Raw genomic sequence first — 27284 nt, 5'->3', positions numbered from 1 at the left:
TTAAAAAATGAACTGAATAAACATTTTTCTGAACACATACAGATGGCCAACAGGCACATGAAGAGATGCTCAACAATGCTAATTAGGGAAATGCAAATCAAAACCACAATGAGGTGTCATCTCACACTGATCAGAATGGCTATCATAAGAAGCCTATAAATAATAAAGGCTGGAAAGGGTGTGGAGAAAAAGGGATCCTTGCACACTGCTGATGGGACTGTAGATTGGTGCAGCCACCATGGAAGTTCCATAAGCAACTAAAAACAGAATGGCCACATGATCCAGCAGTTTCACTCTTGGGTGTGTATCTGAGGAAAACGCAAACACTGAGTCAAAAAGATATATGGAGCCTAATGTTCATAGCAGTATTATTTACAGTAGTCATGATATGGAAGCAACCTAAGTGTCCGTCAAAGGATAAATGGATAAAGCAGATGTGGTGTATATATAAGATATATACTTAACTATAAAAAGGAAGGGATTTTTGCCATTTGCGACAACATGGATGGCCCTGGAGGACATTGTGCTTCGTGAAATAAGTCAGAGAAAGATACATACTCTGTGTTATCACTTATATGTGGAATCTAGGAATCAGAACAAACTAAAGAATATGAGAGAACAGAAACAGACGCACAGACACAGAGAGCAAATGAGTGGCCGCCAGGGGGGCAGCGCGGAGGGGAGTACAAGACAGGGACTAAGAAGTACGGACTGTCACGAGTGCAGTGAATACGCCACGAGGGCATGCTGTCCGCCACAGGGGATACAGCCAACGTTTTATGAGAATTTCAAATGGAGTATAATCTATAAAAATTTTGGATTAGCATGTTGTACATGTGAAAATAATATAATACTGTAACAGCTATACAGCAAATAAAAAGAGTCAATTTTTCTTTTAACTAAACACAGTTAAAGAACAAATCATACTCATAGGTTTTTGAGGGGAGCAGTTTACAGCAGGAAACTGAAGTAAAGGGGGCTACCAGGAGGGCACAGACGATCATCTTAAATCTATTCCAGAATAGAGCTGGGCATATACAAAAAACACGTACACTGATCAAAAGAGAGGGAGAGAAAATAGATGGATATACAAGAGTTAAGAAGGAAAAAAGAGTACCGTGAGAAACGACGCTCTTTGTGAGAAAGACAACCTGTCTTCTAATGGAAGTGATGCAAAAAAGAAAAATCTGGTATCTATTATTATCTCTTTCTCTAATGATAAAATAAAAGATGCCAACCTAAGAAGGAAAAAAGAGAGATTTACAGAAAACTATATTTTGTTTTTCTTAATATGTAATATTATGGACAAAATGCCTGGAGCACTTAAATCATCTTTATGTAATGTGAAATTGCTGTTTTAAATACATAAACATTTTAACCTGGTAGTTACCAAGTGAGTTTCTCAAGGTTTCCTCCAAGAAAATATTTTCATTTTTTAATCAGAATTATGAAATAGAGACCAAAAATTAGTCTAAAAGGTTATTGCAAAATAAGATTAATTTAACTAATATTATCAAACATGGCATATTAATCAAAGAATTGGTCAACCTGCTCCTATTATAATATTCCAACAGGACAATTCACAAAGTCTCTTCTCTCTTTTTATTTTAAAGGTGTTTGATGTTCTGACTAGCTTGAATTCACTCATAAAATTTTCATACAACTACAGTAACACTCAAGAGATAATAAGAAAATTAATAACAAGAATGTATGACCACAATAGTAATTCATGTTATCATATATACAGTATGATAAACAACAAGAGAGGGAAAAAAAACAGAGTTAAGGGCATAAACTCGCTACTTGCCAGTCAAGTGAAAGTGAAGTCGCTCAGTCGTGTCCGACTTTTAGCCGCCCCATGGACTATAGCCTACCAGGCTCCTCTGTCCGTGGGATTCTCCAGGCAAGAATACTGGAGTGGGATGCCACTGCCTTCTCCATATAAATGTATTAATTTGTATAAATGTATAAATTATATAGTTATCGGGCAATATACTTACAAAAAGTTATACAAGAAGAAATCAATGTGAGTTAAGAGCTAGAAAGGAAGGTTTCAAAAAAAGAGGCAATCAGGTTTCTGTAGTGTAATGGTTATCATGTTCACCTCGAAAGAGGCAAATATATTATACTGTGACAGAAAGAAAGAAAGGAGCATTCAAATAAGGAAGAATGAAGACAGAGTATTCAAGAGACAGTAAAGAGACTAATTTGACTGGATTTAAATTAGAAAGTAGAGGAAGTTTGGATAAGCAAATTGGGAATAATTATGGAAGACCTGTGAAGTCAGAGATTTTAAGGGGCTTCCTATACCTATCTCATGGTACATTCCAGAGAAAGTCCTGTCTTCAGCACTGGTTCTCGCCTTGACTCTGGGAGATCCCTTCTGAGCCCTCGAGCCATGCTATTCCAGTGTGATTGGACAAATTCATCCCGACAAAGTGATTTATGGTGAACGTTTGTTTTTGTTAGGTGGAAATTTTTTTAAAAAATAACTTACAAAAATCTTAAAAAGTTTCTTTTTAAAATTTTCATTTTATATGTTTACTGCTGACATATAAAAATGCAATTAACTTTTAATCCCCTATCTAATAACTTTGCTAAATATATTTAATAGTTTACATACTGTTTTTGAATTTTCTACATATAAAATCATCTTAATATTGGCTTATCGGTTTTATTTCTTCCTTTCTCATCTCTGTACTGTTTATTTTCCTTTCTTGTACTTTGTTTTGTTGAGCAGGACCTACTGTGAAAAGCTGGACAGAAGTGACGACAGTGGTTATCCTAGTCTTCTGGATTTCAGAGGAAAGTTTCTGACAATTCACCCTGAAGTATGATGTTTGTGACAGGATCTTGGCAGATACTCTATCAGATTAAGGAAATTACCTTCTAATCCTAGTTTGCTTAGAGCTTGCTGTTTTTAACAAATACATGCTGAATTTCCTTAATACTTTGGCCACCTGATGTGAAGAGCTGACTCATCTGAAAAGACCCTGATGCTGGGAAAGATTGAGGGCAGGAGGAGAAGGGGACGACAGAGGATGAGATGGTTGAATGGCATCACTGACTTGATGGACATGAGTCTGAGTGAACTCTGGGAGTTGGTGATGGACAGGGAGGCCTGGCGTGCTTCGATTCATGGGGTCGCAAAGAATCAGACACGACTGAGCCACTGAACTGAACTGAATGGTCTGTTAGGAAACCGTTCACCAAAACCACCCACCGTGGCCAGGCATGGTGATAACAGCTGGCACGAGCAGTCTCACCACCAGAAGGTCCAATAACCGAAGACTAACCGGAAGATTTGGGGAGCGGCCAAGAGAAGGGAGGTGACAACCAGTTTATAATATGTCCTGCCAACCTTCCAGAAACCCTCCTGCTAGAAACCAGCTTGACTGAAAGATGCACGCGCCATCAGGAAAGGCCCTGGATCAGACCAAATATGGGCATGGGCAAGATCATCAGCCAGAAATAACTAGAAAGCTAACAGTACCACCTAAAACCTGAGACTAAGAACCACGTGGCAGAGCACTTCTCCTGGGCTCCCTTACCCTGCTGCTCTCTGCTTGAGCTCCTCTTTCCAATAAAGTCTTTTGCTTGTCAGTGCCTGCATCTTCTCAGACCATCTGTTTCCGAGTGCTAGACACAAGCTCAGGCTTCCCAGGTGGCGCCAGTGGTAAAGCTGCTCCCTGCCAAAGCGGGAGACATTAGAGACGCGGGTGTGATCTCTGGGCGGGGCAGATCCCCTGGAGGAGGGCACGGCAACCCACTCCAGTGTTCTTGCCTGGACAGAAGAGCCTGGGGGGTCACAAACAGTCAAGACACCGAAGCGACTTACCACAGCACAGCATATTCCAAAGAGATCAAATAATCCACTAGTGGTTAAAAAAAAAAAAAAAGTGAAAATTTAGTAGTATACATATGGCCAAATAAGATAGATGATTTTCTATAAAAGAAATGATTCTCATAAGTCAAGATGGATATGCTTGAATATACACAAATAAAAACCTGCTGTGTTAAATTCAGCTAAGTTGTAGGATACAAGATCAACAAACAAAAATCAGTCATAATTGGAGAAATGTGGAGGAAAGGGAACCCTAAGCACTCCTGGTGGGAAAGTGAACTAGTGCTACCCCTGTGGCTTCATAGAAAACATTACGGAGGTTCCCAAAAATTAAAAAAATATTCTATGATCCAGCAATTCCATTTTGGGTATTTATCTGAAGAAAATGAAAACACAAACTTGAAAAGATACAAGTACCTCCATGCTGCATTAGCATTATTTACAAGAGCCAAGACACGGGGACAACCCAAGCGTCCATGGGTGAATGAATGGATAAAGAGAGTGTGGTATATATGTGTGATGAAGTATTATTCAGCCATAAGAAAGAATGAAATCCTGTCATCTGCAACATGATTGAAGCTTGATGGCATTATGCCAAGTCAATCAGCGCTGCTGCTGCTGCTGCTGAGTCACTCAGTCGAGTCCGACTCTGTGTGACCCCACAGACGGCAGCCGCCAGGCTCCCCGTCCCTGGGATTCTCCAGGCAAGAGCACTGGAATGGGTTGCCATTTCCTTCTCCAATGCGTGAAAGTGAAAAGTCAAAGTGAAGTCGCTCAGTCGTGTCCAACCCTCAGCGACCCCATGGACTGCAGCCCACCAGGCGCCTCCATCCATGGGATTTTCCAGGCGAGAGTAAGTACCATATAATCTCAGTAAGTACCATATATAATCACTAAGTACCATATAATCTTTCTTCTACGTAGAATCTAAAAAAAAAAGTAAAACAAACAAAAATAAAAATCATAATACAAAGAACAGATTGATAGTTGGCAGAGGCTGCGGTGGGGACATAGGAGAAATGGCTGAACGCAGGACAAAAGCAAAAAGAAAAAGTGTATTTGATGTAAAATACCCATAAAATTTTTGAATCATATTCAAAATATTGACTTAAGTATCTTTATATATGCTAATAAGTATGTTTATATACATTAATATATATGACATAGGTATATTTTATAGTATATTAAATTAAAAAAAATTTTTTTAATAGTATATTTAAAAACAATAATTCATACCTATTATTCTAAAAGAGTGAAAATAAAATACATTCTAAATCTTTGAAATGAACCCAAATATTAGCATATTCTTAGAAATTTGCATTAAAAATTTTAAAACCAAAAGCCAAAGGAAAAAAAAAATCAGTCATATTTCTATGCATTAACAATAAACAATCTGAAAAGGAAATTAAGAGGAGAACTTGATTTACAGTAACATAAAAAAGAATACAATGCTTAGGAATAAATTTAACCAAGGAGGCACAAGATTTGTCACTGAAAACTACAAAAATTGCTGAAAAAAATTAAGATACCCTAAATTAATGGAAAGACATCGTATCTTCATGGATTAATAGACCTAATATTGTTCAGAAGACAATCCTCCCCAAAGCAATCTACAGATTTCATACAATTCCTATTAAAATCCTAACTGTCTCTTTAGTAGAAATAAACAAGCAGATCCTAAAATTCAGATGGGATTGTCAGAGATTCCAAAAGTCAGAATAATCTTATAACGAAGGGCAAAGTTGGAAAACTCACACTTCCCAATTGCAAAACTTGCTACAAAGTGACAGTGATCACAACAGTGTGCTGGCAGCCGGGATCAGTGGGACGGAACTGCAAGTCCAGAACAAACCCACACATGTGTCATCAGCTGAGTTTTGACAAGAATGCCAAGACTGCTCAATGGAGAAAGACGGTCTCTTCAACAAATAGTGCTGGGATACCTGTATACAGAGTATAATTGGATCCTTACCTCACGCCATATATAAACATTAACTTAAAATACACCAAAAAACCTACATATGAAAGCGGAAACCAGTGCTGTGGTGACCGTTTTGCAATGTGTACAAACGCTGAGTCATCACGTTGTACACCTGAAACTAACAGAACATGGTAAGTCAACTGTACCTCAAGTCAAAAAAAAGACCAAAAACTATACAGTCCTTAGAAGAAAACATGACCTGTGATTTGGCAAAGATTTCTTAGACACGACACCAAAAGCATGAACCACAAAAGAAAAATAGATGTATTGGACTCCATCAAAATTAACACTTCGTGCATTGCAGGACTATCAAAGTGTGAAAAGGCAAACACTAGAATGGGCAAAAGCATTTGCAAATCATATATCTGATAAAGGATCTAGTATCCAGAACATATAAATAATGCTTAAAACTCAACAGCAAAGAAAACAACCCAATTTTAAAAAGGACTTGAATAGACATTTCTCCAAATAGGATATACAAATGGCCAACAAATATATGAAAAGATGATCACTGTCATCAGTCACTAGGGAAATGCAAAGGAAGGTCACAGTGAGATACGACTTCACACATGCTAGGATGGCAACGTGAAAACAACGATAATGGAAAATATTAAGAGCTGACAAGGATGTCGAGAAACTGGACCTCTCGAGCATTGCTGAGGAACTGTAAAATGGTGCAGCTGCCGTGGAAAACAGTCTGGCAGTTCCTCATAAAGCTCAGCATAGAATTACTGATAACCCAGCGATTCTACACCTATGTATATAACAACACTTTAAGAAATGGAAAACGAGTATTCAAGAAAAACTTGTAAATAAATGTTCAGAGCAACACTAGTCACAACAGCCAAAACGTGGGAACGATCCAAATGCCATCTATGGCTGAGGGACAAACAGACTGCATTCATACAACTGACGACAGCCAGCCGTCAGAGGGACAAAGGATCACGTGACTGAGCCTGGAAAACATTATGCTCAGAAAAAGAAGCCAGACAAAAAAGGCTACATACTTCATGACTGCATTTACATGAAATATCCAGGATAGGTGAATCCATAGTCAGAAATAAGGTCAGTTGTTGCCAAGGACGGTGGGTGTCAGCAAATGGGGAGTGACTGTGTAATGGGCGCAGGCTCTCTTCTGTATCAATGAGCACTTTCTGGAACTAGAAAGCAGTCATGATGACTGTACAACTTTACGACTGTACTAAATACCACTGAATTGTGCACTCTGGTGAATTTTCAAATCAGATCAGTTGCTCAGTCGTGTCCGACTCTTTGTGACCCCATGAATCGCAGCACACCAGGCCTCCCTGTCCATCACCAACTCCCGGAGTTCACTCAGACTCGTGTCCATCGAGTCAGTGATGCCATCCAGCCATCTCATCCTCTGGCGTCCCCTTCTCCTCCTGCCCCCAATCCCTCCCAGCATCAGAGTCTTTTCCAATGAGTCAACTCTTCTCATGAGGTGGCCAAAGTAATGGAGTTTCAGCTTTAGCATCGTTCCTTCCAAAGAAATCCCAGGGCTGATCTCCTTCAGAATGGACTGGTTGGATCTCCTTGCAGTCCAAGGGACTCTCAAGAGTCTTCTCCAACACCACAGTTCAAAAGCATCAATTCTTCGGCGCTCAGCCTTCTTCACAGTCCAACTCTCACATCCATACATGACCACAGGAAAAACCATAGCCTTGACTAGACGGACCTTTGTTGGCAAAGTAATGTCTCTGCTTTTGAATGTGCTATCTAGGTTGGTCATAACTTTCCTTCCAAGGAGTAAGCGCCTGTTAATTTCATGGCTGCAGTCACCATCTGCAGTGGTTTTGGAGCCCAGAAAAATAAAGTCTGACACTGTTTCCACTGTTTCCCCATCTATTTCCCATGAAGTGGTGGGACTGGATGCCATGATCTTCGTTTTCTGAATGAAAGCCAACTTTTTCACTCTCCGCTCTCACTTTCATCAAGAGGCTTTTTAGTTCCTCTTCACTTTCTGCCATAAGGGTGGTGTCATCTGCATATCTGAGGTTATTGATATTTCTCCCGGAAATCTTGATTCCAGCTTGTGTTTCTTCCAGTCCAGCGCTTCTCATGATGTACTCTGCATATAAGTTAAATAAACAGGGTGACAATATACAGCCTTGACGTACTTCTTTTCCTATTTGGAACCAGTCTGTTGTTCCATGTCCAGTTCTAACTGTTGCTTCCTGACCTGCATACAAATTTCTCAAGAGGCAGGTCAGGTGGTCTGGTATTCCCATCTCTTTCAGAATTTCCCACAGTTTATTGTGATCCACACAGTCAAAGGCTTTGACATAGTCAATAAAGCAGAAATAGATGTTTTTCTGGAACTCTTGCTTTTTCCATGATCCAGTGGATGTTGGCAATTTGATCTCTGGTTCCTCTGCCTTTTCTAAAACCAGCTTGAACATCAGGAAGTTCATGGTTCATGTATTGCTGAAGCCTGGCTTGGAGAATTTTGAGCTTTACTTTACTAGCATGTGAGATGAGTGCAATTGTGTGGTAGTTTGAGCATTCTTTGGCATTGCCTTTCTTTGGGATTGGAATGAAAACTGACTTTTTCCAGTCCTGTGGCCATTGCTGAGTTTTCCAGATTTGCTGGCATATTGAGTGCAGCACTTTCACAGCATCATCTTTCAGGATTTGGAATAGCTCAACTGGAATTCCATCACCTCCACTAGCTTTGTTCGTAGTGATGCTTTCTAAGGCCCACTTGACTTCACATTCCAGGATGTCTGGCTCTAGGTCAGTGATCACACCATCGTGATTACCTGGGTAAACATCTCTAGTGACACTGTGAAACTGTTCTAGAGAAAAATCTGGCAATTTGTAACAGGAGCTATAAAGTTAGTCAAGTACTTTGCAAATTCAGTCAGGAGATTATACTTATAAAAGAACACTCAGAGTAGAAGCAGGAAATAATTTGAAATAAAAGATAATCATAGTCATGACTGCTAACGTCAGACACTACGAACTAATTTAAAAATCAATTAAAGAGCAGAGCTAGATGAACTATTATTATTACCTAAATACAATGGAATATATGTATATATCTTTATGTGTATATGTATGTGTATATATATATTTTAATGACAACTACATAACCATTTAATAAGTTAAAACACATGTAAGAAATAATGTCAAAGTAAATCACAAAACAGTGCTCACACTGATTTCAACTCTCTGTGTATATATTGAAAAGAATTCAGAATAAGATTTTAAAACTCTTTTAAAAAGGAATTGTAGGGAATTCCCTGGCAGTCCAGAGGTTAGGACTCTGTGCTTCCACTGCAGGGGGCATGGGATGGGCATGGGTTTGATCCCTGTTCGGCGAACTAGGAACCTGCATGCCACATAACATGGCCAAGAAAAAAACTTGTAGAAAGTAGTAATTTTCCAGTCACATCTACCCAAAGACTGGTTGGGAGGTAAGAGAGTGATAACAATTTTTACAGAATAAACTGTAAGTAGAAGAAAATCTTAAGTGATCAAATTAAGATATTTTATCTTAGTAAGATTCTGACCTTACCATACACATCTTTTTGTTGAGCTAAAAAGTTTTGAAGCCAATCCTCCAACAAGATTTGGAGGAAATATTTTTTCACTGTATTTAAAGTATTAGCCATATCCTTGTAAACACAAACAGTTTTACATAGTATTTAAGTCAAGGTACACGGATAGGCTTTAAAACATCAAGGAAGGAAAATCAATTAAATGTAAATAAACTATATGTTCATATAGATGCAGAAATACGAATAATTGTCATAAGACCGATTTTAAAATATAACACTGTGCAGATCTCACCATACAAACAACCCGTGCACGAGTAAACGCCTAAACGCTGCTCTGAAGAGCTGCTGCCATGGAAGCCGTCCTTACAAGTAAACAAAAGCAAAGTGGAGCTCCCAGACATTCTGTGTGTTCAGGAGTTGAGGCAGGGAGGTTTAAACAGCAGAGGCAGTGCAAAGTACAGTTTAGGAGAGCCGGCCAGTTCCTAATTCTGTCAACTACCAAAATGTTTTCTTCTACAACTTGAAAATCTACCAATTAGAGGGTTATGCAAATAAACAGGTATTTCCACTTATCATAATCAATATCTCTGAAACAATTAAGCAGTCAAACCTTATTACCCAGTACTATGAATCTGTTCCATTTTTTTTTCAATTCCCTCCTAAAACCTAAATGAAGCAAATTGCAACTGGAAGGAACGGAAAAGCAAGCAGCACTGAGCCTTCTACCGCGCAGTCTTTATTACTTCCAGAACCCATTTTTCAAATCTTGATCTTCCCTCTCTTCTAATCAAAGTTTCATTTACTAGTTTAACAAAATATTATCTTTTCTCACTTCTCAAAAAATTTTAACATTCGTAAGAACTGATAGCATTTTAAAAAATCAACTCACCTAAATTTATTTTTAATGGAGAACAAAAGAAGCTTTTGAATGTGTTCTTTAGAATATGTAAAATCTACTTTTCTTTAAAATTTTACCACCATTATACTTTCTCTTTATATGTGTAAAACTTTACTATATATTCATTTGTTAGAGATTATAATAATGAAGATGCAAATTGAGCCTTGTAAATAAATATATTTAAAGAAATCTTTTCAGCATAATACTTATCAACTGATTCTTACTTTGCTTCAATTTATGGAAATCACCAGCTCGATCCTTAGTAGCCTGCTTTAGAACTTCTGCTTGAATTCTGGGTTCATTCTCCAAGTTAGGGCCTGGAATTAAACGCTGGAGAGGATTGGAAGGATTCTGTTTTGAAGTTCTAGAGTTTCCATTGTGGTTTATATGAGAATCTAAGGCAAAAATAATCAAATTAAGGTCATATTTTGCATAAAAATTTCATAAGACCTACTTGAGAAAAGTAAGACACACTGTTATCTGATACTGGGTTAGCAGGTAGGTTTTTTTTTTTTAAGCTTTATTTTATTTCTTTAATCAAAGCTTATAACCAATGTGATTTTAGTTGTGTGATGTTTACTGACCATTCCCAGGTAGATATCTTTAGTGCTGATTATAAACTCATTCGCCAACTGTATACATTGTTTCTCAGTCACTCACTCTCTGAGACCTCAGGGACCAACGGAAAGGCAGCGATATCTGTATCTTCCCTCCAAATTCCAAATAGCTGTCAGAAATCTCCAAAATCCATAAGGCTTTTAGAACTTCTATTCTCAAAGCCATTTTCATCTACACAGTGACACACTCCTGATTCTTATTAGTATCTCCTGGATATATCTTTTCTTTCCTTCACTTCTCTTTTTAACTCATCAAATAATTGATTTAGATCTTTATTACAATGAATTTTATTCATATCAATTCTCATTTTAGGGGAACATTCCTGTAAAACTAAGTATTCAGTAGAAAACAAATAGAAAAGTAGAGAGTAGGGAGCTGAATATAGATGGATCTCTTAACTTTAGAAGGCCTCTGGGAGACACACTTGAACACATTCTGAAGAAGGTACATGCACGCACACCAGGAGTGTTGAAAGGGAAGGCAGTCCAGAGCGGCAGGACAGACAACTCTTCTGCTCTTAATAGTCCATTAGACAAAGTTAATTTTATAATGATTTCTCCCTGAGCTTTTATCAGTCATTTGACAATACATAATGTTAACTAGAAGAATGAATGATACTTCACTGTGCTCCTGAATGACATGTTTTATTCCCTATATAACAATATGTAACCAGTACACTGATTTTCAAATGGAATTTTAAGAATAAGACTTCATACCTGGAACCATATTTGGGGAGAGAGGTTGTCCAGTTGGAAGATGGGAGATTACTTGATGACTTTCATATTGAGAAAAGGAAACAGGGGGTTTCTTTAAAGCTAAAAGAAAAAAAAAAAAAGAGATCCATATTATCCCCAGTAATATTATGGTTTATAAAACCAACCACCATGAATGTATTTACACTGCATTAATCCTATGATGCTTATTCTAATTTTGTAATCCTTATAGTTGGTATATTAACAATTTATGGTTACTAATTGGAATATTGTACCATCCATAACAGATTTTGGTGATCAATAAATCTGACCAGAATACAAGACAGGAAATCTGTCTTGTTCACCACTACCTTCTCAATACCTAGAATAGTGCCTGGCATATAACAGGAGCTCAATTAAAATTTGATGAATGAATAAATAAATGAGTCTCTTCAGATATAGTGAAAACTTGTTGGGATTCTCTTCTCCTGTAAGAAATGAAGGCAACAGGCAAACAGGTTAATTTTCACTCATTGCACCACAACCTTGGGCAGCTTAATGTGACAGAAAGGCAGAGAACAAGATGAAAACTACAGAGAAGGGAAACAGATAAAGAGGGGAGAACTGAAAGTCATCTATGAACACCCAGATGTTCAAGCTGGACTTAGGAAAGGCAGAGGAACAAGAGACCAAATTGCCAACATCTGTTGGATCATTGAGAAAGCAAGAGAGTTCCAAAAAACCATCTACTTCTGCTTATTGACTACACCAAAGCCTTTGACTGTGTGGATCACAATAAACTGTGGAAAATTCTGAAAGAGATGGGAGTACCAGACCACCTGACCTGCCTCCTGAGAAAGCTGTATGCAGTTCAAGAAGCAACAATTAGAACTGGACATGGAACAACAGACTGGTTCCAAATTGGGAAAGGAGTACGTCAAGGCTGTATATTGTCAGCCTGCTTATTTAACTTATATGCTGAGTACATCATGTGAAATGCTGGGCTTGATGAAGCACAAGCTGGAATCAAGACTGTTGGGAGAAATATCAATAACCTCAGATATGCAGATGACACCACCCTTATAGCAGAAAGCGAAGAAATAGAGCCTCTTGATTAAAGTGAAAGAGGAGAGTGAAAAAGTTGGCTTAAAACTCAACATTCAGAAAACTAAGATCATGGCATCTGGTCCCATCACTTGATGGAAAACAGATGGGGAAACAGTGGAAACAGTGACAGACTTTATTTTCTTGGGCTCCAAAATCACTGCAGATGGTGACTGCAGCCATGAAATTAAAAGATGCTTACTCCTTGGAAGGAAAGTTATGACCAACCTAGACAGCATATTAAAAAGCAGAGACATTACTTTGCCGACAAAGCTCTGTCTAGTCAAAGCTATGGTTTTTCCAGTAGTCATGTATGGATGTGAGAGTTAGACCATAAAGAAGGCTGTGTGCCGAAGAATTGATGCTTTTGAACTGTGGTGCTGGAGAAGACTCTTGAGAGTCCCTTGGACTGCAAGGAGATCAAACCAGTCAATCCTAAAGGAAATCAGTCCAAAATGTTTATTGGAGTAACTGATGTTGAAGCCAAAACTCCAATACTTTGGCCACCTGATGCGAAGAACTGACTCATTGGAAAAGACACCAATGCTGGGGAAGACTGAAGGTGGGAAGAGAAGGGGATGACAGAGGATGAGATGGTTGGATGGCATCACCGACTCAATGGACATTAGTTTGGGTAAACTCCGGGAGCTGGTGATGGACAGGGAGTTCTGGCGTGCTGCAGTCCATGGGATCGCAAAGAGTTGGACACGACTGAGAGACTGAACTGAACTGATCTATAAGATACAGTTATGGCCCATTTTATTCTTCTAAAACTTTGGTGTGGCAGATACGATGCTTCATGACCCTATTTCATTATATTTTTCCTAGGCATAGAGGAAGATTAGCCTTCCTTATGGTTACAGGCCATGAAACTGGGTTCCAGTCATGAGAATGTAAGTGAAATTGAATGTGCCTCTTCTAAGTGTGCCAATAAAATCTCCTGTGCAAATCAACTACAATCTCTCTTCCCTTCTGCCACAAATTTGGAGGCTACCTATGAAAATGGTGGCATCAAATAATGTAAGGAGACATAGCTTGGAGGAGAGCTGCAACGAGAGTCATCCAACCTGCATCAGACCGCAAAGTGAACATTTACATAAACAAAACTTTATTGCTTTAAGCAACTGCAATTTGGACATTATTTGTTAATACACCACCGCCTTGTCAATCCCATCTAGTATGCTTGGGTTATTTTTATAATCCTCAAAGTTTGTTTCAGTGACTGTATTTCATCATTTTTTTCATTATTTATTGTGTATTTATTATTATATAGATTTCCAAATTTAAGGGCCCAAGAAGCTTAAAATGCACCCTAATACAGCAACCCATTCAAAGTTACAGAAAGCTGAGGTTTTCTGTATCTCACTGGCTGCCCTTTCCTTGTTTGTATTCCCAGCTGCAATGCTCAACACCCACATCTGTACATAAGGCAACTGAGCAGCTGACACCTTTAAAGAGCAGTACTTTGAAGGCCTAACAACACAATTTTGACTTGCTAACTGCCTCTGAGGACACTAAGCATCTAGTAGATATACTGGGAGGAGGAGTCAGTCACAATCTGCAAATCTGTCGATCAGTGCTGGACCCCAGCTGGCCTCAGTACTATATAAACCAAAGACAAAAGAGGTACTTTCAAGATTAAACAAGAAGTGATCATACATGTTACATGTTCTTAGGTTATGCAATAATCCCTCCTGCTCAAGAGCAAGCTGACTATTTGGAGGAGAAACTACGCAAATTTACATAGGTAGAAAGAGCGGGATTAAAAAGAGCCTTTACATATGGATTTGATACCTGGTTGGGCAACTCTGCGGTGCAGCGCAGCCCAAAAACAAAACCCAGCCTTTATACACCATCCCCATCCGCCAGTGTTCAGAACCGATAGACAGGCGTATCTGCAGGTACTGCCTGTTCACCTCCACACCACTGCAATAAAGCGATTACAGCAATAAAGCGAGTCACATGCAGTTTTTTGGTTTCCTAGGACGTATAAAAGCTATGTTTACATGATACAGTAGTCTATTAAATGTTCAGTTGTGTTATGTCTAAAAAAATCAATGTACACACCTTAATTTTATTTATTTTTGTTGGCATTTTTTTTTTAATTTATTTATTTACACACCTTAATTTTAAAACACTTCATTGCTAAAAAACATTAACCGTTACCTGAGCCTTGAGCAAGTTGTAATCTTTTTGCTGGTACAGGGTTTGAAATATTGCAAGAGGTACCAAAATGCGACACAGAGACATGAAGTGAGCAAATGCTGTCGGGAAAATGGCACTCACAGATTTGCTTGACACAGGGTTGCCACAAACAATCAATTTGTAAAAAAAACAATCTGTGAAGTGCAGTAAAGCTAAGCACACTAAAACATGGCTTGTCTGTACTAGAAACCACACAGTCATCCCTCGGTATCCGTGGGGGACTAGCTCAGGACACCCCTACCCCATGCTCAAGTCCCTGAGTTCTCTTTATCCACGGCCCTCTATCGGAGGGTTCACACGACCAGAGTGTAGGCAGCACACAATCCCGGGCAGGGTGGCTCCATCGACGAGGAGTTCAAGGACACAACTGTGGTCCTATGGAGCCTTGTGAGTGTGATGCGAATACTACATTTCCATAAAAGTTCAGAAAAGTAGAGAAGCAGGAAGAGATGTAAAATGAGCTGCAATTCCCCCACTTAAAGATAAGCACTGCTACCCTTTCAAGATTATCTGTTTTGTTTTTTCCTGTACATTACACAATATACCTTAAAATTATGATACTATTAAATATACTATTTTATAATTGGGTTGTTTAATATTTTATACATATTTTTCTGTGCCATCTCAATTTCTTCTATAACATTCCTAAATGGTATCATAGTACTGAATCAAAACTTCCAACTTCACAGGTTTGACTTGAAAGATCTGGGTCAAGGATTGCCACAGTACTTCACAGGGCCATCTGCATCAGTAAGCTAATTGGTGGACAGACTTTTTACTACTGAGGAAAAAGTAATGTGCGTTCTGTAAATACTTTGGGTTCTATGCTTTTGCTTTGACTTTTTTTGCTCTCCTAGAAAAGTTCCTTCAAAAAAACACTCTAGTCTTGCTTTTTTTAGGGGAAAGGTGATTTATTTACACCCAAGACAAGATAGAGGCTTTCCCAGGAGCCAGAACTAATAGCTACAGTTAGTGGTACCAAAAAAAAGTGAAGATCCAAAAAATTACTAGTGGACCTGGACTACTAATCTTGCTCTGCAGTTTTGTATAGAGTTTCAGATATTTTTTCTACACATATACAAGTATCTAATTGTAATCACAAAAATGAGATTCTATTGTACTTGCTCCCTTGTAACCTGCTTTTTTTCATGAAAAAAAAAAATCATAGATATATTGGGAATTCCCTGGCAGCCCAGTAGCCAGGACTCCACACTTTCACTGCCGAGGGCCCAGGTTCAGTCCCTGGTTGGGGAACTAAGATCCCACATGCTACACAGTACGGCCAAAAGCAAGCATAGTTATACGTTAATTAAAACTAGTCAACATCATTTTTTTCAGGACTATATACCACATTTTATGGATAGAACACATTTAATGACCTAATAAGCTTATCTGTAACATTTATATGGTTTTAAATTTATCATGATAAATAATTTTATGGTGAGCATTCTTGTATTTTATGGTGAGCATTCTTGTAACTAGATAGAGTAAATTCTTAGCTTCCCTGGTGGCTCAGAGGATAAAGCGTCTGCCTGCAATACAGGAGACCCAGGTTCAACCCCTGGATTGGGAAGATCCCCTGGAGAAGGAAATGGCAACCCACTCTGGTATTCTTGCTTGGAAAATCCCATGGATGGAGAAGCCTGGTAGGCTATGGTCCATGGGGTCACAAAGAGTCAGACACGACTGAGCGAGTTCACTCCCACTAAGCACTAGGTTGATGACTATGTGCACTTCTTTAAAAAATTAAGAAAAACTAAATAAATGTGAGCTTGAAATAAATGTGAGCTAAAGTATGGGGAAAAAATCAGACATTGAAAGACTGAAAAGAATTACATATAATATTAAAGTTATTTGTACATTACGATCCTTGGAGAAGGGAACGGCTACCCACTCCAGTATTCTGGCCTGGAGAATTCCAAGGACTGTATGGTATGGGGTGGCAGAGTCAGACACAACTGAGCAACTTTTACTTCACTTCATATATTACGATATATTTTACCCAGGACCTCTCCACAGGGGACCACAAAGAGCCAGGGGAAAATACAGAAGGCAAGAGAGCACTGCTGCCACCAGGTAATGCCATTACTACACTGCTAAATATACATCACTGAGAAGACCATTATCAAGGAAGATTACCAAAGATAAACAGAAGCAAAGAGGAACTAAACAGCCTCTTGATGAAAGTGAAAGAGGAGAGTGGAAACAGTTGGCTTAATACTCAACATGCAAAGAACTAAGATCATGGCATCCAGTCCCTTCACTTCATGGCAAAGAGAGGAGGAAACAGTGGAAATGGTGACAAACTACTTCTGGGCTCCAAAGTCACTGCAGACGGTGACGCAGCCATGGACTAGGACGCTTACTCCTTGGAAGGAAAGCTATGACCAACCTACATAGCGTATTCAAAAGCAGAGGCATTACTCTGCCCACAAAGGTCCGTCTAGTCAAAGCTATGGTTTTTCCAGTAGTCACGTATGGATGTGAAAGTTGGACTATAAAGAAGACTGAGCACCAAAGAACTGATGCTTTTGAACTGTGGTGTTGGAAAAGACTCTTGAGAGTCCCTTGGACTGAAGGGAGATCAAACCAGTCCATCCTAAAGGAAATCAGTCCTGAATATTTATTGGAGGGACTGATGCTGAGGCTGAAGTTCTAATATTTTGACCACCTGATTTGAAGAGCTGACTCACTGCAAAAGACCCTGATGCTGGGAAAGATTGAAGGCAGGACGAGAAGGGGACAACAGAGGATGAGATGGTTGGATGGCATCACCGACTCAGTGGAGATGAGTTTAAGCAAACTCCAGGAGATGGTGAAGGGAGGGGAGCCTGGCATGCTGCAGTCCATGGGGTCACAAAGAGTCAGACATGACTGAGTGACTGAACAACATAAAAATGATAAAACTTGTTTAACCATAAAGACAGGATACAAAGCCCCTAGAGCAGATAGCTTTTATCCTACCACTATGATACTGGGTTTTGTATTTTTTTTAATAAAGGAGAGCTATTGATTTGGAAATTCAATCATTCAACAATAGTTATTAAGTGTCTACTATATGCAGGGTCTCCCTGGTGGCTCAGTGGTAAAGAATCCCCCTACCAATGCAGAAGATGCAGGTTCAATCCCTGGGTTAGGAAGATCCCCTGGAGAAGGAAATGGCAACCCACTTCAGTATTCTTGCCTGGGAAATCCCATGGACAGAGGACCCTGGCTGGCTACAGTCCATGGGGTTGTAGAAGAGCTGGAATGACTTAGTGGTAGACAAAACAGACCAAGTTATAAAACAACAAATGAATTAATAAGTATCTATAGCAATAGATAATGCAAATGTCAGAGTAAAAATGTTATGCATGAAGTAAAATAGGGACATGTGATAAAGGGATATGTAATGACGACCCTACATGCAAGGCAGCAAAAGACACACAGATGCAAAGAACAGACTTCTGGACTCTGTGGGAGACGGCGACGGTGCGATGATCTGAGAGAAAGCACCGAAACATGTATATTACCATGTGCAAAATCGATGACCAGTGCAAGTTCTATGCCTGAAGCAGGACGCTCAAAACCGGCGCTCTGGACAATCGCAAGACGGGGTGCGGGGGGGAGGAGGGGCGTTCAGGACGGGGGACACATGCACCTGTGGGTGATTCACATCAACGTACAGCAAAAACCACCACAATACGGTAAAGTAATTAGCCTCCAATTAAAATAAATTCATTAATTTTTTAAAAAAGAGTAGTGGATGTTCTATTTTAGATGCTTGGTCAGGGGAGGCATTTCTGAAGACCTCTTTGGGCAGAGGTGGGAGTGAAATGTGAAGACTATCTCAAGCAGAGATCAGCAAGTACAGAGGTCCTGAGACAGAAGCATGTGCAGCAGCTCTGAGGAAACGCAGGGAAAGCCCTGAGAGGAAAGCACAGCAACGAAGGCAGAGAGGAGAGCAGGGCCCGCATCAGAGCCCAGAACAGTAAACAAACGTCAGATAGGGGAGCAGGGACTGAGGGCTGGGATGAAATGGCAATTTCAAGGGAAGCAACAGCACTACTACTTATGACAAGAGTAGCTCCCATTTTCTGAAAGCTTAGTGTGAATCAGGCTCTAATCTCATGTCGCTCTCAGAGCCACGTGAGGCAGGTAGTGCCTTTCACAGATGAGGGACGGAAACTCAGGACAGCAGAGATGAGACACACCTCCTACTTGACTTAAAAATTCAAAGCAGTCATTTCTGGAGAACCTGGCTGATAAGCTTACCAAGTAAGTAAGTGAAGTCGCTCAGTTGTGTCTGACTCTTTGCAACCCCATGGACTGTAGCCCACCAGGCTTCTCTGTCCATGGGGTTCTCCAGGCAAGAATCCTGGAGTGAGTTGCCATTTCCTTCTCCAGGGGATCTTCCCAACCCAGGGATCGAACCCAGGTCTCCCACATTGCAGGCAGACACTTTAACCTCTGAGCCACCAGGGAAGCCCAAATAGGAATAGGAAAAAAAAATTAACAGGAAGTTTAGGGTTAATCCTCCTCGACTTCTCTGCTAGCTCTCAGCTGCAGCCTCTACTGGGAGAGTCAAAAAGAAACTGGCTTTGCTTTTCACTCTCATTTTCTTATTTCAATGGCAGAGCAACAATCTTTCTCGTCTCCTGACTGACAGGCTTCACAGGCCAGTGCCTGTGACTCCGCAGGAGGAAGGGCGCTAGGAGGCAGTGGAGCTCAGCTCTAGCAACACCACAGTGTTACAGCGATCACCCTGACACGGGCGTCCCCGCGGCTCAGGGGCAGAGAATCTGCCTACCAGTGCAGAAGACGCGAGTTGGATCCCTGGGTTGGGAAGATCCCCTGGAGAAGGAAATGGCAACCCCCTCCAGGATTCTTGCCTGGGAAATCCCATGGACAGAGGAGCCTGGTGGGCTACAGTCCATGGAGTCGCAAAAGAGTTGGACATGACTGAGTAACTAATACAACAACCCTGAATATACTGAATACAGGGATGGTACCCAGGAAGTCGTATCTATTAATTGTTCCAAAGGTGGTTCTGTTGCACAACTAAGAGAATAAAAGACAGCATAAAAAGCATGGGCTCTGGAGTTAGACCAGGGTTCAAATCATGGCTCTATAATTTATTAACTGTAAGACTCAAGTGCCTAGTTTCTTAAAGCTTGAGGTTTCATCTGAAAAAAAGGAATAATGCTATTTGCCCTACATGATTAAAGTGAAGGATAAGTCAGAGTATTTGCTAGTATATTATGACAGATGCCTAGAAAATAGGTGTTCAACATATACTAAGTATTTAGAGTTGTCAAAGTTAAGCTTTATCATTAAAATGAAAAAAAGAATTCGAGATTCAAGTTGAAGGAAACAAAAACATTTAAATGTAAAACTATCATCCCTAACCAAATTATTGACCTGCTGATTACATAGCTTGCATACACTTAGGAATCTTGATGAATGTTTACTTATAGTAACGTTTTTGGAACTTCAAGAAACTCTGATCAATAATTACCCATTAAAATAGTAATTCTGAAGCATGAACATTAAATACAAAACACTGATGTAACATCCTTATCTTGTTCTCTGTACATGAACAGATATAACATGCCTGTAACTGCTGAAATATTGGCCAGTGAGGCCATCTCAGCCCTCTAAGAAACATACGTACATGTCTACAGAGACTAATAAAATGATGTTCTCATAAGGCTCTGCAGACCTGGCCTATGAACTGAAATTCTTTCACATTGAAAAATCCATTTATACAATTTTAAAAAGTAATATGAATTTCAATCTCAAAAACGACAGAATGATCTCTGTTCGTTTCCAAGGCAAATCATTCAATATCACAGTAATCCAAGTCTATGCCCCGACCAGTAACGCTGAAGAAGCTGAAGTTGAACAGCTCTACGAAGACCTACAAGACTTTTTAGAACTAACACCCAAAAGAGATGTCCTTTTCATTATAGGGGACTGGAATGCAAAAGTAGGAAGTCAAGAAACACCTGGAGTAACAGGCAAATTTGGCCTTGGACTACAGAATGAAGCAGGGCAAAGGCTAATAGAGTTCTGCCAAGAGAACACACTGGTCATAGCAAGCACCCTCTTCCAACAACACAAGAGAAGACTCTACACTTGGACATCACCAGATGGTCAACACCGAAATCAAATTGATTATAGTCAGACAAAGATGGAGAAGCTCTCTACAGTCAGCAAAAACAAGACCAGGAGCTGACTGTGGCTCAGATCATGAACTCCTTATCGCCAAATTCAGACTTTAACTGAAGAAAGTAGCAAAAACCACTAGACCATTCAGGTATGACCTAAATCAAACCCCTTATGACGATACAGTGGAAGGGAGAAATAGATTTAAGGGGCTAGATCTAACAGACAGAGTGTCTGATGAACTATGGATGGAGGTTCATGACATTGTACAGGAGACAAGGATCAAGACCAGTCCCAAGAAAAATAGATGCAAAAAAGCAAAATGGCTGTCTGAGGAAGCCTTACAAATAGCTGTGAAAAGAAAAGCAAAAAGCAAAAGAGAAAAGGAAAGATATACCCATTTGAATGCAGAGTTCCAAAGAATAGCAAGGAGAGATAAGAAAGCCTTCCTCAGCAATCAATGCAAAGAAATAGAGGAAAACAACAGAATGGGAAAGACTAGAGATCTCTTCAGGAAAATTAGATATACCAAGGGAACATTTCATGCAAAGATGAGCACAGTAAAGGACAGAAATGGTATGGACCTAACAGAAGCAGACGATATTAAGAAGAGGTGGCAAGAATACACAGAAGAATTGTACAAAAAAGATCTTCATGACCCAGATAATCACGATGGTGTGATCACTGACCTAGAGCCAGACATCCTGGAATGTGAAGTCAAGTGAGCCTTAGGAATCATCACTACGAACAAAGCTAGTGGAGGTGACGGAATTCCAGTAGAGCCATTTCAAATCCTGAAAAATGATGCTGTGCAAGTGCTACACTCAATATGCCAGCAAATTTGGAAAACTCAGCAGTGGCCACAGGACTGGAAAAGGTCAGTTTTCATTCCAATCCCAAAGAAAGGCAATGCCAAAGAGTGCTCAAACTACCACACAATTGCACTCATCTTACACACTAGTAAGGTAATGCTTAAAATTCTCCAAGCCAGGCTTCAGCAATACATGAACTGTGAACTTCCAGATGTTCAAGCTGGTTTTAGAAAAGCAGAGGAACCAGAGATCAAATTGCCAACATCCACTGGATCATGGAAAAAGGAAGACAGTTCCAGAAAAACATCTATTTCTGCTTTATTGACTATGCCAAAGCCTTAGACTGTGTGGATCACCATAAACTATGGAAAATTCTGAAAGAGATGGGAATACCAGACCACCTGACCTGCCTCTTGAGAAACCTGTATGCAGGTCAGGAAGCAACAGTTAGAACTGGACATAGAACAACAAACTGGTTCCAAATAGGAAAAGGAGTACGTCAAGGCTGTAAATTGTCACCCTGCTTATTTAACTTCTATACAGAGTACATCATGAGGAATGCTGGGCTGGAAGAAGCACAAGCTGGAATCAAGACTGCCGGGAGAAATATCAATAACCTCAGATATGCAGATGACACCACCCTTATGGCAGGAAGTGAAGAGGAACTAAATAGCCTCTTGATGAAAGTGAAAAAGGACAGTGAAAAAGTTGGCTTAAAGCTCAACATTCAGAAAACGAAGATCATGGCATCCAGTCCCATCAATTCATGGCAAATAGATGGGGAAACAGTGGAAACAGTGTCAGACTTTATTTTTTTGGACTCCAAAATCACTGCAGATGGTGACTGTGGCCATGAAATTAAAAGATGCTTACTCCTTGGAAGGAAAGTTATGACCAACCTAGACAGCATATTAAAAAGCAGAGACATCACGTTGTCAACAAAGGTCCATCTAGTCAAGGCTATGGTCATGTATGGATGTGAGAGTTGGACTATAAAGACAGCTGAGTGCAGAAGAATTGATGCTTTTGAACTGTAGTGTTGGAGAAGGCTCTTGAGAGTCCCGTGGACTGCAAGGAGAGCCAACCAGTCCATCCTAAAGGAGATCAGTCCTGGGTGTTCATTGGAAGGACTGATGTTGAAGCTGAAACTCCAATACTTTGGCTACCTGATGGGAAGAGCTGACTCATTGGAAAAGACCCTGATGCTGGGAAAGATTGAGGGCAGGAGGAGAAGGGGACGACAGAGGATGAGATGGTTGGATGCCATCACTGACTCAATGGACGTAGGTTTGGGTGGACTCCGGAAGTTGGTGATGGACAGGGAGGCCTGGTGTGCTGCGGTTCATGGGGTCGCAAAGAGTCGGACACGACTGAGCGACTGAATTGAACTGAATATGAATTTCTACTGCTACCCGTGACATAATAACTAGTATTGGACTTATCCTCTCTCACATCCTGAACAATTCTTAATATAGACAAAATAGATAAGCCTACTGTTTTCAGGCACTGGACAACCAGCAGCATAAAACCAATCCTTGAAAGAAGGGGTATACATGAGGTGAACAGTCTCAGTCAGTAGAGGAGGCAAACTGGGTTGCTGAGGTGGCTGGAATTTGTAGGACAAAACACTATAGAAAAAGGAGTGGTGAGCGGTGAGACAGGGACAGAAATCTGCAGGGATACTCCCCTTGGGTCTCTGACCAAGGCCTGGGCCGTGACTACACAGTGTGAAACTCTATCAGACCTAACATACAGTGCCTGCTGCATGGTTGAGAGCTGAACAAAAACTAACAGAGGTCAAGGAGTGCTTGGAGCCAACCGGATCTCTGAGCCAGCCACAGTGCAGGGTCTTCACTGAGCATCAGACACATTCAAATGAGATGCTACAAGTCCTACTTTCAAAGTAGAGATCAAAGAAGAAGTAAAACTCTCACTATTTGCAGATGACATGATCCTCTACATAGAAAACCCTAAAGACTCCACCAGAAAATTACTAGAACTAATCAATGATTACAGTAAAGTTGCAGGATATAAAATCAACACACAGAAATCCCTTGCATTCCTATACACTAATAATGAGAAAACAGAAAGAGAAATTAAGGAAACAATTCCATTCACCATTGCAACGGAAAGAATAAAATACTTAGGAATATATCTACCTAAAGAAACTAAAGACCTATATATAGAAAACTATAAAACACTGGTAAAAGAAATCAAAGAGGACACTAATAGATGGAGAAATATACCATGTTCATGGATTGGAAGAATCAATATAGTGAAAATGAGTATACTACCCAAAGCAATTTATAGATTCAATGCAATCCCTATCAAGCTACCAACAGTATTCTTCACAGAGCTAGAACAAATAATTTCACAATTTGTATGGAAATACAAAAAACCTCGAATAGCCAAAGCGATCTTGAGAAAGAAAAATGGAACTGGAGGAATCAACCTACCTGACTTCAGGCTCTACTACAAAGCCACAGTTATCAAGACAGTATGGTATTGGCACAAAGACAGAAATATAGATCAATGGAACAAAATAGAAAGCCCAGAGATAAATCCACGCACATATGGACACCTTATCTTTGACAAAGGAGGCAAGAATATACAATGGATTAAAGACAATCTCTTTAACAAGTGGTGCTGGGAAATCTGGTCAACCACTTGTAAAAGAATGAAACTAGAACACTTTCTAACACCATATACAAAAATAAACTCAAAATGGATTAAAGATCTCAACGTAAGACCAGAAACTATAAAACTCCTAGAGGAGAACATAGGCAAAACACTCTCTGACATACATCACAGCAGGATCCTCTATGACCCACCTCCCAGAATATTGGAAATAAAAGCAAAAATAAACAAATGGGACCTAATTAAACTTAAAAGCTTCTGCACATCAAAGGAAACTATTAGCAAGGTGAAAAGACAGCCTTCAGAATGGGAGAAAATAATAGCAAATGAAGCAACTGACAAACAACTAATCTCAAAAATATACAAGCAACTCCTACAGCTCAACTCCAGAAAAATAAATGACCCAATCAAAAAATGGGCCAAAGATCTAAATAGACATTTCTCCAAAGAAGACATACAGATGGCTAACAAACACATGAAAAGATGCTCAACATCACTCATTATCAGAGAAATGCAAATCAAAACCACTATGAGATACCATTTCACACCAGTCAGAATGGCTGCGATCCAAAAGTCTACAAATAATAAATGCTGGAGAGGGTGTGGAGAAAAGGGAACCCTCTTACACTGTTGGTGGGAATGCAAACTAGTACAGCCACTATGGAGAACAGTGTGGAGATTCCTTAAAAAACTGGAAATAGAACTGCCTTATGATCCAGCAATCCCACTGCTGGGCATACACACTGAGGAAACCAGAAGGGAAAGAGACACGTGTACCCCAATGTTCATTGCAGCACTGTTTATAATAGCCAGGACATGGAAGCAACCTAGATGTCCATCAGCAGATGAATGGATAAGAAAGCTGTGGTACATATACACAATGGAGTATTACTCAGCCATTAAAAAGAATACATTTGAATCAGTTCTAATGAGGTGGATGAAACTGGAGCCTATTATACAGAGTGAAGTAAGCCAGAAGGAAAAACACCAATACAGTATACTAACGCATATATATGGAATTTAGAAAGATGGTAACGATAACCCTGTATACGAGACAGCAAAAGAGACACTGATGTATAGAACAGGCTTATGGACTCTGTGGGAGAGGGAGAGGGTGGGAAGATTTGGGAGAATGGCATTGAAACATGTGAAATGTCATGTATGAAACGAGATGCCAGTCCAGGTTCAATGCATGATGCTGGATGCTTGGGGCTGGTGCACTGGGACAACCCAGAGGGATGGTATGGAGAGGGAGGAGGGAGGAGGGTTCAGGATGGGGAACACATGAGAAATAAAGGAATAAAAAATTAAAAAAAAAAAATATCCTCTGATAAAACATAATGGAAAATAATACATATGTGTATAACTGAATCACTTTGCTGTATTGCAGAAATTAACACTATAAATCAAGTATATTGCAGTTACAATAAAGAAGCAATACTCTCTCCCAGGGCAGTTGTGAGGATCAAGAAAGTATTTGCAAAAATCCCTAATTTAGCCCTGTTTTGGTCTCAACTATTTAAATGCATGTCTATATAAACATATCCGTATATATGTGTATGTGTGTGTGTGTATATATATAAAACCCAGGATGAATATGAATATGTATGTATACTGCCCCTCATGTACTACCACGAATGTAAGCTTTTCCTCACAAATTCCATGACCACAGTTTCCCACTCACAAAACAGAACACGAGAATATGTATTCTCTGTAACATAACAGAAAAATGTACAACTATCAATATTATTACTAACTTTACAACAAGGGCACTGAAACTTCTCTTAGGCTCCCTTAGTCGTGTGGAACATAGACCAAGGGTATCTCCCAGCCTTGCAAATAGCTGAGAAGAGAAAAACAAAGAAGGGGAAGGCCGAGTTCCAAAGAATAGCACAGAGAAAAAAAGAAAAAAAAAAAAAAACAAAGTAGAGATCACAGCTCAGAGTCAAAGGCCGTGTCCTCAAATAACAAATTCAACACTTACCTGCCCTTCTTCTCCTCTCAAACATCACTGTAATGATCTCTTTTTTTTTCATGCTCTCTTTTTAATATTCTAAAAATATTTATTTTTTAAATACATATTTTATAAAATTACCTTATGAAATTTTGAAACCAACATTCAAAACGTTTTCAAAAGGTTATGTAAGGGAAAGACACCTTTCTATCGCTGCCCTCAGTCTTCTTCCACAGAAACAAACCCAATTACCAGTTTCGATCAGCACTAACCAACAGGATTTTCTGCAGTGATGGAAATGTCCCATACCCACGCTGATACAATAGCCAGGAGCCACGGCGACTGCTAACTACTTGACGCGTGGCTAGTATGACCGAGGAAGTGGAAGTGTAGTTTCACTCAGTGTAAGTAAACTAAAACACATTCAGTCGTGTCTGACTCTTTGCGACCCCATGGACTGTAGCCCACCAGGCTTCTCTGTCCATGGGATTCTCCAGGCAAGAATCTTGGAGTGGGTTGCCATTTCTGCTATCTTCTCCAGCAGCTCTTCCCAACCCAGGGATCGAACCCGGGTCTCCCGCATTGTGGGCAGACACTTTAACCCCTGAGCCACCAGGGAAGCCCGTTACTCAGTTTACTGAATTTAAACAGGTACATGTGATCAGCGGCTAGTGTATTGGGCAGTGCACATCTAGAGAATCCTCTGAGACCAGCAGTCTTCTAGGTTGGCTACACAATACAGTCACTTATGAAGCTGCATCTCACATCAGATCACAATAAATGTCTCTGGAGTGGGACTCAGACATGGGTCATTACTTTTTTTTTACCTTACCATGATTCCAGTATATGGCCAAGGTAGAAGTCTTCTGTT

The 27284-nt window shown here is 39.8% G+C and overlaps 1 protein-coding gene across 2 annotated transcripts in view; it reads right to left on the bottom strand.

Annotated features, from left to right (window-relative positions):
• Positions 1 to 27284, bottom strand: part of CASC4 (cancer susceptibility 4) — an 89113-nt gene that overhangs the window by 10403 nt on the left and 51426 nt on the right. For both annotated transcript variants that reach the window (XM_027552735.1, XM_027552734.1), the window contains exons 7-8: positions 11579 to 11677; positions 10469 to 10639 (exon numbers count right to left, since the gene is read on the bottom strand). In XM_027552735.1, coding sequence (XP_027408536.1) covers positions 10469 to 10639; positions 11579 to 11677 — 270 coding nt within the window. The remainder of the gene's footprint in view (positions 1 to 10468; positions 10640 to 11578; positions 11678 to 27284) is intronic.

The sequence above is a fragment of the Bos indicus x Bos taurus genome, chromosome 10 (genome assembly GCF_003369695.1).
Source record: "Bos indicus x Bos taurus breed Angus x Brahman F1 hybrid chromosome 10, Bos_hybrid_MaternalHap_v2.0, whole genome shotgun sequence".
NCBI lineage: Eukaryota > Metazoa > Chordata > Mammalia > Artiodactyla > Bovidae > Bos > Bos indicus x Bos taurus.
Note: the sequence above shows the minus strand (reverse complement) of the source record. Positions and strands in the feature narration are given on the sequence as shown.